This window comes from Vidua chalybeata, chromosome 6, assembly GCF_026979565.1.
Source record: "Vidua chalybeata isolate OUT-0048 chromosome 6, bVidCha1 merged haplotype, whole genome shotgun sequence".
Lineage (NCBI taxonomy): Eukaryota > Metazoa > Chordata > Aves > Passeriformes > Viduidae > Vidua > Vidua chalybeata.
The window spans coordinates 12,171,167-12,185,169 of record NC_071535.1 but is presented as its reverse complement, the minus strand read 5'-3'; the positions used below and the strand labels follow the sequence as shown (position 1 = coordinate 12,185,169).

The 14,003-nt window shown below is 38.2% G+C and overlaps 1 protein-coding gene across 14 annotated transcripts in view; it reads left to right on the top strand.

Moving 5' to 3' along the window:
• The window catches only part of EML1 (EMAP like 1), a 121,211-nt gene that overhangs the window by 57,422 nt on the left and 49,786 nt on the right, over positions 1 to 14,003 (top strand). For 13 of the 14 annotated variants that reach the window (XM_053945201.1, XM_053945199.1, XM_053945200.1 and 10 more), the window contains exon 2: positions 12,898 to 13,080. In XM_053945201.1, the coding sequence (XP_053801176.1) occupies positions 12,898 to 13,080 (183 nt within the window). Of the gene's footprint in view, positions 1 to 12,897; positions 13,081 to 14,003 lie in introns of those variants that run through there. The other variant, XM_053945213.1, reaches the window with a different exon arrangement.

Sequence of the window (14,003 nt, the reverse complement as noted above, 5' to 3'; positions counted from 1 at the left end):
GTGGTGGCAGCAGAATTGGGTTCAGGTAGTGGCAACTGCCCCTCTCATATTGCCATGTTTCTGGCTGCTTGCATTGGATTTTGTCCATGTTCAGCATGTTGTGCCATCTGGGAGCCTGATTCCGTACTTTCTGTCTGCCCACTGGATCCCAGCTCTTTTCCACAACAAACAGAGACCCACTCCTACCTGCTGAAGCCCCCTGAGCTTCCAACCTGGTAAGGTGCTGCCAGCTGTTTCTAGTACCTGCTGGTGGTAGCCACTTGTCCTGTGCCCTGGGACCATGACTCCTGAGTGCAGCTCAGATGTGAAGGTATCCCTGCGTGTACTGACTTGAGATATGGGGCAATCTCTTCCATGAAAGTGGGAGCAGCAACAGCTGCCTGTATTGCAGGGACTTGTCTGTGGGCAGTCAAGAGGCAGTTTTTAGATATTATTTTCTTTGCAAACTTTTAGTACCATTTTGATTTCCTGAGAGAAGGTCAGGCTGAGTTCTGGAGGATTCAGCACTGTTGGGGGGGACCCTTTTCTTTCCCACCCCACCGCTGTCCTGTCCTGTTTGCCAGCCTCCAAGTCCTTCAGAAATCAGATGGGAGCTGCCAAAATAGCAGATGTTTCTGCTGAGTGTGCTGTAATCTCTCACAGCAGTGATGCTGATCAGGCTTTGTGTACAGGTCTCAGCAGCACAACTGACTGCCCTCCAGCCTTTGCCATGCCTGACTGGGTAATCTTTAGCCCCACAGAACAGCCCTGACTGAGGGCTGCAGGGGTAGGGCTGGGTAGATTTTGCTGATGACAGAGCTAGGGGACACCTTCCTTTGAGATCAGATTTCTCAAAGTCCCATCCAACCTGATCTTGAACATTTCTAATAATGGGGCATCTGAAGCATCTCTGGGCACTCTGTTCTGGTGCCTCACCAGCCACTGAGCAGGTTGAAGAGAAGAAGACTCCAGAACCTGCAGCATGAGAGGGTACCCTCTTGCAGAGTTTGTGACAAGATGCTTTGAAAATTCTTGGGACTTGCCTTTTTTTTCTGCTGTAAGCAGTTGTCCATGAAACAGATGGGTTTTTTTAAATCATCTGGTACAGATCCATGCTAATGCACTCTCCTTGCCATTGGTTTTTTTGTGGATGAAGTGGCAAACAGGTAGAAAGTTGTAGCACCTCAGGAAAAATTATTAAGCTTTCCTTTTTAAGCTCTGGGGAGTAAGAAAATGTATGAACTAAAGCTGAATAATGAAGCTTAAAACAAAACTGTTTTATTCATGTTTTGTAAGATTTTTTAATTACTTAATCATTCCTTATAATTTTTGTAGGAATTAGACCTCATTCCTTTCAGAAGACAGACTTTCCTGGAGTCAGATAAATCTGATAAGCGTATTTAATGTAATTTTGAAAAACAGTACATATGAAACCAGTAAGTTTGATGTCCAGTTCAAAAGCCTCTTTTTTGTGCAAAGGGAACTAGTAGGGTATTGAACTATTTTGCAATACAGTAGGAAAAAATATTTTTCTTTTTTAATGATTAGGGAAGCAGGAACTATCACACTCTGTGAATGACTTCTCAAAATGTAGTTTTCAGTTAACTATTTGGGTTTGGATTTATTCTTGTTTAGATCTTTTAAGGAACAACTTGTTTGGTTTTTTTGCTTTGGGTTTTGTTTTGTTGGTTATTTTTACTTGATAGTGGGCCTACAAAGCTGTCTTGTTCCCATCTAAAAGGAAGAAAAAGAGAGGTGTGGATAGATTTACTTGACTGTGTGACCCCTTTGTCTTAGTGGCACTCACTGCTAGAGCAGTTGCTTGTTGGCTTAAGTGTAACAGGATTCCTGATCAACTGGATCATTTTTCCTTTCTTTTCAACTTTTGGCTTTGCAAATACTGAATGCTTTTGCTTTTGGTGAAAGTCAACATTTGGAAACTGTTACAAATAAGACCATTGAGAGTGAGGAGCTGGGTCACTGGATCAGGGAAGCTGTAGATTTGGGGGTTGGACTTCTCTGCCACAGAGCTCTGTGTATCTTAGCATGAGCTTGTGTATTAAGTTTATTGCTTTTATGTAACCAAGTATTTTTGTGAAGAAGTTGTACTGTACTAGGCTTTAATCTTGACTGTCTTCTGCTAAAATGAAAGATATTTTGAAAAAGGCATCTCCTGCTTGCCACAGGTGACGTAAAAAATTGATGTGCTGTGAGCAGATACTGTTTTCTGAACTATCTCTTCAGTGGAGTTGGGAGAAATGTTCCCCAGCCAGTTTCAACTTTTTTCCATCTCTTATAAATCTAGTAATTTTCAATGTTCAATGTGGTGCTCAGTTTACTAACCATGGAAATCACTGCTCTGTGCTGTGTTGAGAAAGTTTACTGTTCCTAAATGTTGTTTTGGGCAAATCTTATCACTGCAATAATCTTTATGTACTTGTAGACCACTAAACTATGTGCAGGACCACTTTAAAAAATGTTCCTTCTTGAATTGTAAGTAAAGATTGTATTGTTAAACAGTGTCTTTAAAATACTAAATTCATTTAGTTCAAGAGGCTGTACTTGACCTAACTTATGTCTGTACACTTGCATACAGAAGTCTGACTTAGGTGAGTTCCACCCACATCCAGAGCTAAGCATAAGAGAACACTTGCCCTAAAGCTGAATAGCCTTAAAGGTTTGTCTTTACTGATAGGCTCCACCTTATCATGAAGGCTGAAGCTCAGATTCCCAGTAATCACAGGGCTACAAGAGCCTTATCAGCCAGGCTTTCTGCAGGGTTTGTTCACACTAGTCCTTCAGCACAGTGCTATTAGGAGATGGCTTTTGGGAAAGGATTTACTCTGCACAGCCATCATCCATCTAACCTCTCGAGTGAAAACTCATACGGGAGAAGTACTGACTGCCGCCAGAAAGAAATCAGTCCCACAGAATCCTTGAAGGAGAGGAACAGTCATGAGCCAGGCTTTGTTTGGACCTTGGCCTGGGACTTGTTCCCAGCCAAGGGCAGACCAGACATCTGCTGACTCTGTCACTTTTACTGAGGGCTCTCCATAGCCCTGGGGAGAGTCAATATTTCATTCGTTGATCAAAGTGTATTTCTAAACTTTTTTCACTCAATATGAAAGATATAAAATAGTTTACCTTTCTCTCCTCCTTCATCTCCTCCTCCATGAAAGCCTGAGTTTCTTTTAAAAATATGCAACGTGCATGCTGTAGCATTGCCAAGTACTGTGAGGATGGGGCAAACCTAAGAATACAACTCGCTCATTCTCACAGGGTGGCAGGACCACACTTCACAGTGTGCTGGGAATGGCATCGCAGCTGGGTGAAATTTGTTGCAATGCTGTGCACCCTATTGTGGTGAAATAAGAATATGATCTCATGCTAGGGAACCCAATTAAAAATAAAAAGAATGCAAATTGTCTTCAATTAGAGAAGTCACATTTTTAACCAAATAATTTTTCAGATTATGTGTGTTTCTCTGTTTCCTGAAATAAACCTGAATTAATTTTTTATTTAAGGATAGCAAATAAAGGGATTTTGATTTTTTTCTTCCTTCTCCTAAATAGCCTTAAAACTGTCATCTTCCAGGTTCCATCCTGGAATTTGATGTTCCTACCCGGACATCAAATACTGTATCAAATGTGGTATCTCTGGCTGTGTTTGAGTCCTTGGCAAGGACAGTTTGTTCTTTCTGCATTTATGTCAGCAAAGATTTTTTTGCTGGAGAGTGGGAATATGTAATGGGAAGAGTTTACAGTAAGAATTACTTATAATATAATTATTACTAATAATTATATTATTATATAGTATTATATTTGTCAGAATTGAATGAAGGGAAGACTTAACCATAACTGAAGATGAAGATGGACAGTGTGGGTAAAATTCCATTCTGTTATGGGCATTCTGGATGCTTTTTTACCACTGCCATCCAAGCAAGGCTATCACTAGTTAATTCAAGTACTTCTCACGTGCGCTAGATTAACTGCCCATTCTAGAAAAAAATTCTATATTCCTGTGAGAGACAGTACTGAACAAGACAGGTTTTAAAAGACTTATAATGGTTTTCTAAATTTGAAATAACTTTTCCTTTAAATATTTAGATTGTGATTTGTCTTTGTGACAACCTGTAATGAAGCCTAACACTGTATTAATTTCAGAAACTGAAATATTCACGAGTTACAGCGTTCTAAAGAAAAGTCAGACTACTGCTGAAAGTAAAGACATTAGCTGAGAGCAAGTACCCAGAGTCTGTGAAAGTGATAAATCTGCTTTAGACATCAATGGCCCCTTCTGCAGGTGCAGGAGGAATGTTTTGTTCTCTTTGTATTGTGTCCCTTAGTTTGAGTCTACAGAAAACAATTTATAAAGCTGATTAGCCTTTAAGAAATGTAAATGTAGAATGGGAGTGGTATTTATTTTACAAGTAACTGCTATTGATTAGAGGCTGAGATTTTCCAATTCTTATTTCTCAGAGGATACACTTAGGAAATAAGACAAAACATAAACTATTTCAAATTGGTAATTATGGATTACTTGCTATTGATGCAGTCTCAGTTTAGTAAATTTGTAATTTCTTAAATGGAAAAGTGTTTAATTGCTTATGTATTTCTAAAGTTTAATAGTGTTTTCAATTTGCTTTTAAAAAAACATGTATATAAGATTATAATTTTCATTAAACTGTAGACTATAAAAAATATAGGTAAAAAACTAGTGGTCCAAGTAAATTTGAGGATCAGTTGTCATTTTAATATTGAATATGGAAATTAGGAAAATGACAAAATATATGCTGACCTAAGTAGTTTCTTAACTGTTTAAATGGTCCTGTCTCTAATGTAACATAAAGGCTGCATTTAACTGCAGATCAACTACTGGCTGATACATCTTAGGATTTCTTGAGAGTGTGAATCAACTTTTCTTTTGTAAAATGACTTAAATACACAACAAACAGGAAAAAAAATTTGGCTTGTAATGCATTACTGTGGGCTATCGGTAACTTTTAAAAGCTGTTTTAAATCAGTTTTCTTGCCTTTTGAATCTCTCCTGACTGCAAGTAAAAGTAAATCTTTCTGCTTTTATGCATATGGCATGGTTGAAGAATCAAATGGAGAAATCCAGTTTTTTACAGCAGTGAAAAGGTATTGAATTAAACACTATAAAGTTGCTAGGAGAAAGTTTTTTTGTGAACTGATGTGTGGTGTTTATTTGCATGTGGTTTAAAGTATATTTAGGAGAAGCAAATCTCTTCTGAATTGGTTCTTTTTGTCTAGTAATGCTAAACAAAAGCTGGAGGTTTTTAACCTTACATCATGTGATGAATTTGCATTCATTCCTTCCTAGCTGTTGTTGGATGACTTGGACATTGAGCCCTAGCTGTGGCATGGAGATGAAGAGTCATTGGAGATGTTCTCCCATGTTCCACAATCTATTTTTCTTCTCTTGTTTTAAGGGTGTGATACAGGCACACTCTCAGCATATCACTGAGACTATAAGGTGCTAAAACAGCCCAGCTATTCTGCCCTGATGCCTTAATTACCCTACTGGTTCTTTCATTAGCAAGTTCTTGTTAGGCTGCATCTTCAGTTTCTTAACTCCAGGCAGGTGCCATGGAGTCACTTCCTTTTCAAACTACTATCCTTGCATTAATATTATGCTACAGAATATTATCATTACTCTCCTGGTTTCTGTTTGCAATGCTGGGGTTTGGGGTTTTTTTTCAATGGTATGGGCTGATCCCAGCATAATGTGGAGGAATCATAACTGGCTAAGACATTTTATATTGACTTCTGTGTTCAATGGAGCCAGAACAGTAGCTCTGAACTGTTAAAGCATTTATGTTGATAGACCTCTTCTGAGTAAAATTCCTCTAATTTATTGAATTGTCAAAAATTTCTTCCATCTTCTTAAGTGCTATTGGGGAAGATAATTTTTAACTGGTTGATTTCCAAGTAGAAGCTCTTTTACCATCTGCTTGGGAAAAAATAGTAAGCTGCTGGCTATATCTTGACAGCTACAGGCAGGTCAAGGGCACATGCTTATAATTTTGCTGCAGTGATTCCTAACTAATTAGCCATGAGGAGCTTTCTGAAAATGTTCTGTTAAGATCATTTTCTTCATTCCCATTTTGTTAATGAATGCAGTGCTCCCAGCTGTGAGGCTCTGAGTGATGATTGCTATTATGGATTTATCCTTTCAAATTCTGCCTCTAATTTTAGGAAATTATATTCCCTGTCTTAAAGTTTCTAGTGGTAAAACTGTAAAAGGACAAGTTATTCCTCAGTGAGTGTTGGAAAATACAGTAATAAGATTTTAAAAGTATTGAGTTGTGATAGCTAGCTGTATTAGAGGAGGGAAAATACTGTTCACAAAAATAACCATCTGTAGTCCATATTAGTTGACAAAAATATTTGTATTTTTTTATTAGCATGGTTTAGAAGTGATCTGTTCTCACAAGATGATGTTTTACTGCTACTGTGGTTCCCAGCACATCCAGAGTAGGGCATTAGGCAGACGTGTGGGTTAGAGTTTTCTTCTCATTTCCTCCTACACATACATATCTTGTGAGGACATGGAAAAACTAATCTGGGCTGTTCAGCTTACTTAATGTGAGATGTACCTGATTGTACCCAACTAGGCCATCTCCTTGCATTGCTAATCACTCTTAAGAACACGCATTAGAATACAGAATGAACTGAAAAGTTGACCTACCTGTTCAAAAATGGCATGTGTGTACACATACATAAGCTTATAGATAGGCATTGTTCCTGTAGCCATTGGGTTCAAAGATTAGATATGATTTCTTGTTCCTCATAATCAAAATTTTCCATCTCAAAAAGTAGATATGATGCTTGCACTTTTGTCCTATTATATATACATTTATAGCAAAATACAGTTAGAGGATTAGACATTCAGCTGGCAACCAGTTTTCATTTCCAAAACCTCATGTAAAGCAGCAATGTTTACAATTTTACCTGTAGTTAAAAAGATTCTGCTTGTTCCCCTAACCACACAAAGTAACAAGATTAAATAGGATAACATTATATTGGGCTTTAAATCCACTTGCTTCTCACAGTGGAAATCTCTAATCTGGCAGACCAGTCTAGTATGTACCAGACTTTATGATAAGCTGTTGCCCGTATGTGTTGTCATTGTCCCCAGGAGACAAGCCTGGAGGGCTGCTGCTGTGTTTCAGGTATAGTACAGTGTTTTGCATTAGAAAAGTGAGCAGAGGAAAGATATTTAGTCTGTGAAATACTGTCGACATTAATCTTTTAAACAAAGGAGCTTGGCGTGATGTTGTCAAAGGAAACTAAACCTGCTGTTTTATTTTCCCATTGTTCCCTTGCACAGAGGCTCTGGTCTGCGAATGACCACTGACATTATGCCACAGTAACTGATACAAGGAGAATACTTGGTACTTTCCAATCTTGCTTCAAAGCCTGGCAACAGTGTTGTGGCTGCATTCCCCTGTTTCTGTGCTACAGTGAATTGCTTGTGTTCATTCTGAGAGAAGTTGGATGATTGTCTCTCTTCCCAGGTTCTTTTTTCTCTCTATTGCTGTCAACTCAGAAATACTGTTTCTATCAAATAGTTTGTCTGCCTGACTTCTGTGACCCAGACTCAAAGATGCATGAAATTAACCAAACAGGGAGGGCAGGATTTGGAAAATGTAGGAGATGCCTGCCACAGAGGGATGTTTTTCTGCTCTCTTAGAATGTGAAGCTAAACATATGGTATCAAGAGAGGTGAAGCAGAGAGGTCATTTGAAAGTTAGTGGTAGTGTTACTTGAAGGAAGTAGTTGAAGTATCTCAGTTACTTGCATGAGATCTCAGTGATGATGTGGGCAGGAGAAAGGGAACTTGCCAAACGTGTCCTGAGTGACATGTGCCCCATCTGACAGCTTTGCAGTTAGTGGAGTGCAAAAACCATGGGCCTTTATGGGTGGAAAGATGTTTCTGAAAGTGTAGGATCTTGCTTGCTAGTATGCTGGGTCAAATTCAGGCTATGGATCTCCTAATCTGCAGGACTGTGCTTTTTTTGTTTGCTTATTTTTTCATAAATACAGTTTTCTTTCTTTTGTTGTCATTTGATGGCATGGCTTTCTCAGCACTTGCTGTGTTCTGCCGTAGAGTTAGTTGCATACTGAGAGTGGAGAATTCCTTTCTGTTCATGTACAGTAGTACATGGTAGTACATGAGTACATGAGTAGTACATGGTAGTACATGAGTAGTACATGGTAGTACATGAGGCTATAGTAGTGGCCCTGAAGTTCATAGCTATTTCCAAGGAATGTAAATACTTGTACCAACTGATTTCAGGACAAGTACCGAACGTGATACACTTAATGAAATCTCTCAGTAACAGAAAGTATTCCTACCAGTTGAGCATAATTCAGGCTTGCTGGCACAATCTATGTGTTTATGCTAGAAGAAGAGCTGCTCTGTGTGTGGATGATGCTGCCTTTCCACTGCCATCCCTTGCCGTGTTTTCCATCATGTGGGTTATCTTTAGTTTTTGCCAAAGACCACCGCTGGCATTTGCTGTCCTCAGAAGGTTTGCATTTTCTTTCCTGATGTCCTGCAGAGTGTCTAAACACAAGGACAACTCTGCAAAGACTTTGAGATGCCACTTTCAAAATGTATTACAAAAAAGGTGTCTAGCAACCACAGTTGTAATCAATTTTGGAAGTACTTAATGTACAGTTTTATCCTGTTAATTGATGCTCCAAATATGCCATGTAGATTGAAAAAACTCAAATTTGTTTGCCAGTCTTTTGAGAATCAGTACCTAATATTTCCACTGCATGGTCAACTGCTGGGATCTGAGCTGGACAAGATAGCCTCAGAATTAATGCCTACATATGCAAAGGTGGAATATGTTTAATAAAGTAGTTCTTCTGGGGGTGGGGGGGAGAATGCCAAGTCCTATTTTAATTATTTAATACACGTTAACAGCTAAGATTTAGGTTTTTCAGAAGGTTTAGGTTTTTCTATAGAAGAAATCTACAGAAAATAGTATGCATCTAATAGGCTTCCTTCTAAGTAATGGCGTAAGTATATAAATTAGCTTTAGCCTACATACACTGAAATAGTATTGAAATCACTCTTGTGAACAGCATACACATCCTGTTGTTGGCTTTGCTTCAGCTGTTTCTTCACATTTGGCTAAGCTCAATTAATAAATTGCTGTAAAACTGGAATACACTCTGGAAGCAGATTAATCATTTGACTCAGTATTGTCTTTTAGTTTGCCATGAGAAATCTTTCCAATCTATGAGATCATGGATTAGCTGGTTGGACAATTTAGAGAGGCATGTAGTACATTCCCCTTTTTTGCTGCCTTCCCGTTGAAACTTGTAGAATCTCAGCAAAGTAAAAATGATAAATTACTCTTTTTTCCAAGTTTTACTACAAATGCCTATTGTGATGAAAAATGAGGCATCTGAATTGATACCTCCTTGTTTTATCTAATTTTGGACATTGTAGGTTGCATTTATCTCATGAGATGTAGATTAACTCCCTGCGCATTGCAGATGGACAGGAATCTTTAAGGTCCCTTCCCACCAAAACTGTTCTATGATTTACATGTTTGAGACAATGATTTAGACTTGTCTTAAAATTGGTGAAATGAACTTTGTAGAAAGTGACTCACTTCAGGTTTCTAAAAACATATTGTATAAATTTCACTGTAAAGTCCTTTTTCTTCCCATTGATGGAAAAAGATAACACTTAATTCTGTTGTGCTGTTGATGCTACCCTTGTAGGTGGTGTGATGTTTGTTCTGCCCATCCATGGGAAGGGGTGGTAGTGACTGATAAGGAGATCTAATACTTGAAGGCAATTTGTCTGGATTTGCAGTCTCTTTCATATGCCTTTTGAAATTTCATTACAAATGTGTGCTAAAATATTCCTTGCAAATGTCCTTTGCTGTGAGGATGAGTGATACACTGCAGAGGCAGGTCACAAATTAGGCTACCAATACCACTCTTGCTTGTGTGGACAGAGTAGGTGACATCTGCAGTGACATTTTAGTTGTTGTATTGTTTATAGCATTAATTGTTTTTTTCTCTTCTGATACTGTACCATTTCACTTATTTGGCTGTGTTGAAGGTGCAACTTTATTGCTCAACATACTGGGATGTAATGATCTCAATGGCAAGAACATTCCACCCTCAACTTGCATAACAAACAGGTTATGCTTATTTTATAATTGAACATTGCATTCTTCATAAAATGCAGTTTTGTTGTATTCTGTGCCTTTTTTCTAGCTTACTTGTACATGCATACAAAGAGGAGGTAAAGTGAAATGGTATTGGACTGTAAGAAATCTTGTCTCCAGCTGCAATCTTACTGAAAGCTGTTAGATTTTTTTTTCCTGCATCCTTGGAAGGGAACTGCACCCAGTGAAGTAACCACCATAAAAACCAAACAAGCTGTAAGTTACAGCAAGGATGAGGGTTATGTTGCCAGGACCCTACAAGAATGATGATAGTGGAAGATACAGATGTTGTGTCCAAGAAAGGGTTTGCGGGGGCCTGTTGGTCAGGGAGGGTGTGAGGGGAAGTGTCACAGTAACAGATGGGGGAAGGGGGAAGAAGAGAGAGAACTGTACAACTTAATAGTTATTAGTGGGAGTGATTTCTTACAGGACTGTAAATAAACCAGTGCCACCGATTTACCACTTGAAGATAAATGTCTGGGCAAAATTACTGTTTCTACACACTTAAAAATTAGTGAAATGGATACTTCAATGAGGATGTTTTCTTTTGTAGCAAGGGTAGATAATTTCAACACCAACTGATTTTCCCCTGGGTTTCCTTTACTGCCCTGGTTTTGGGATTTGGCTATTTCTTGTTGGCTGAATTCAGAGGAAAGCTATTCCTGATGATACTGAATTTGGCAGAATGGCTGAAGTTTGAATTTGGCTTGTATTGGTTAAATCAAGCTTTTGATTTGGTTGCCTATTGTCCAGTATGCTAATCCATGTTATTTCCAGCTGAGTTAAAGTGTAAAGTCATTAGAGCAGCATGGGGCTTTTGTTTGTAGAGGAGAGGTTAAGTTCTGCAGGCAGCTCTTACTGCTGCCAGCATAGCTGCTAATCTGAGTTTGGGAACTAATTACCTGTAATTGCTACAGGACAGAGTCCTGTGTTGAGTAGAAGTCTGATTAGGCCAAAGTTTGGAAAGCTTTGTCATGGGGAAAGTTTTTGAACATTTTTCAGGAACTTGAGTTCTGATTTAGTTCATTCAGAACCAGATACTTGCATTACTACTATATTCAGTCTAATAATAGCCTAATGGTGATATTTTAAATAAGGTCTGAAAATCCTATAACGGAATTAACAAGCATTTTAAACTGTAATAGTCTGTGGCTGTTTATGGACTGTCAATATTGTTACATTGTTTCTGAGTTGTTTCTAATTCAGCTTTTGATAACCACAGATAGCTATTGGGGGTGTGAGAGATGAGGAAGCCAAAATTGATCTGATAAACAGATTTCAAAACCAATCTGTATTGGAGTGGTTTGGAGATGAATAATTTTTTTTTTTTAATTAATGCCATTTTTTTTCTAGATGCTTATGATTAAAAGTTTGTATGCAAACTTTTAATATGCTTTTAGATGTACTCAGGTATGCTTTTAGATGTACTCAGAAACAGTTGTTTTCCTTTTTTAAACACTTGGTTTTTAAATTCAAGAGGAGTTATTATTATACATGAACCATTTAACTTTTGTATTGCGCCCTTTTACAAAAGAAGTGGAAAACTCTGGTTTGGAATGAGGAGAATTAAGAACACAAAAAATGAAAACAAATACCACCTTCTTCACAAAGAGAGCTCAGCTTTAACAGAAGAAATGCAGGCTGCAGACTTGCATTGCGAATGAGGGAGAACTCAATTATGCTTGCAGATAGTAGCATAAATATCCATTTTTGCTACAGTATGACTTATTAAGTCATGAGTTGAAAGCTATGATCTTTGACTAAGGTTGCTTAAAATCATCCAGTAAGTTAGCACCTAACTTTTTTTTTCAGGTTTCAAAGCCTAGTTAAATAAAACTTTGCAATTCTCTTTAAAAACTGTACATTATTTCCCTATTTCATGCTGACTTTGATGTCTTTGGTGTTGCTTTCTTCTTACTTCTCCTAACTTAATATTGTAAAAAGAGACAGTGTTTCTATGTGATAGGAACAAAAGTGCTCATTTAGGAAAAATATTCTTAATACTAGATTTGAGTGGAAAGAACATGTAGTCCTTATCATGGATTTGCAGTCTTGAAGCTTCTATGGTTTACTTCCAAATAATGGGTGAATTGTATCAAAGTAATGACCCTTTTAATAATTTCCAGGCTTAGAGTATAGTTACTGAGTAATTCTGAAATTATTTGGGCTTTTATTTCAGTTACAGGGAATGTTCTCAAAGCTGCTGGTATAAACTAGGGGTTAGCAGATTGGGTCAATATCTGTTCTTCAGCCTGTTAGCTTGAAAAAGTGTAAGCCTATCTGTTACTTATGTATTTGTAATGTATCTCTATGACCTATATGAGACAGAAAACTCTGGAAGGGTGCCTAGCGTATCAGAAAATGTAGCTCTCTATGTGAATGCCTAGCAGTGTGAGAATGTTGTGTTGAGTGGAACAGTGAAGGGTGATGATTGATCACTGCAGTTCTGACATGCAGATAATTGGTAGTGGAATCCAATTAACAACTGGCCCTGAAGCCAACCTCATCATAACATCTTACTAAAGTATGTATCTTTACTTATTTATTTTTGTTTCCATCTGTTCCCTTTGGTCACTTAAAAACTTCCTCAAGAAGAAAGAAAAGCCTTGTTTTTACCTGCAGCTGATTGCATAAGGTACTTCTGGATGGCTGTCCGTTATTGATAATGCATTTTTTTTTTCTGCTGCTTTGTTTAGATGACAGTGCCTCTGCTGCAAGCAGTATGGAGGTTACAGACCGCATTGCCTCTCTGGAGCAGCGTGTCCAGATGCAGGAAGATGACATCCAGCTGCTCAAGTCTGCCCTTGCTGATGTGGTCCGACGCTTGAATATTACGGAGGAGCAGCAGGCCATGCAGAACAAGAAAGGACCTACCAAAGGTTTGCATTTCAGACAGATGTAAAATAGATAGTGCAGTTCAATAAGTGTTTCATATGTATTAAAATAGGTTAATCATTAGATCTTGAAATATCCAAAATAAACAAATCAAACTCTAAATAAAATACATTTGAAATTCAACCTGTAAAAAAGAATACATAGAAATCCAGATGGCTAAATCTGTGAGCCTTCTACAATTTACATGAACCAGCAAAGCATTTGCATTTTCTTAATGCTTAATCCACAAGCTACATTTAACCATTGCTACCACTTCCTTACTTCTGATCAAGGTATTTTATAAACTCTTTAGGGAAGGCATTGTCTTCTGTGGGTGAAACTCCTAATAGGCTGGGTTTTTTTTTATCCTAAAAAGTGAATTAAACTTAAGTAAAATGTAATTAAAATTTAATTTAAAATGTCTTAAGTGTCTATGGATCATACAGACATAAGGCAGAGCTCTAAGCTAGCACAGAGTTGACATGACTAAGGAGATGGTAAAACACCAGCTGCTCAGCTATGAAAGAAAGGTAGAGCTGTGGTTGTTGCCTGTTACCATGTTCCAGAGCAGCAGAGCCAGCAAGGTGCAAGGTGTGACAGATGTCACTGCTTGGCAGAATTCTGTGCCGTGCCCACATGCCACATTGTGCTCTCCTGTGGCTCCTGCTCTGCAGGAATGGGTTTTTCTGTGCACAATTCAGAAAAGCTGGACCTGGACATCCAGCATTTCACAGGAGTAAAGGTTTATTAGAACTCAACCAGTGTGGTTTACTGTAGTGTGTGAGGCTGCAAAGGCCTGGGAGGCTGCCTGTGTGCAGCTTAGAGAAGCACACAAGGTATTTTAGGGTGGTCTTAGGAGTAAGAGTGGTGGCAACCTAGATGTGGAAAGAATGTACTGACTTCACAGGCTCTCTGTTGTCTAACTTAA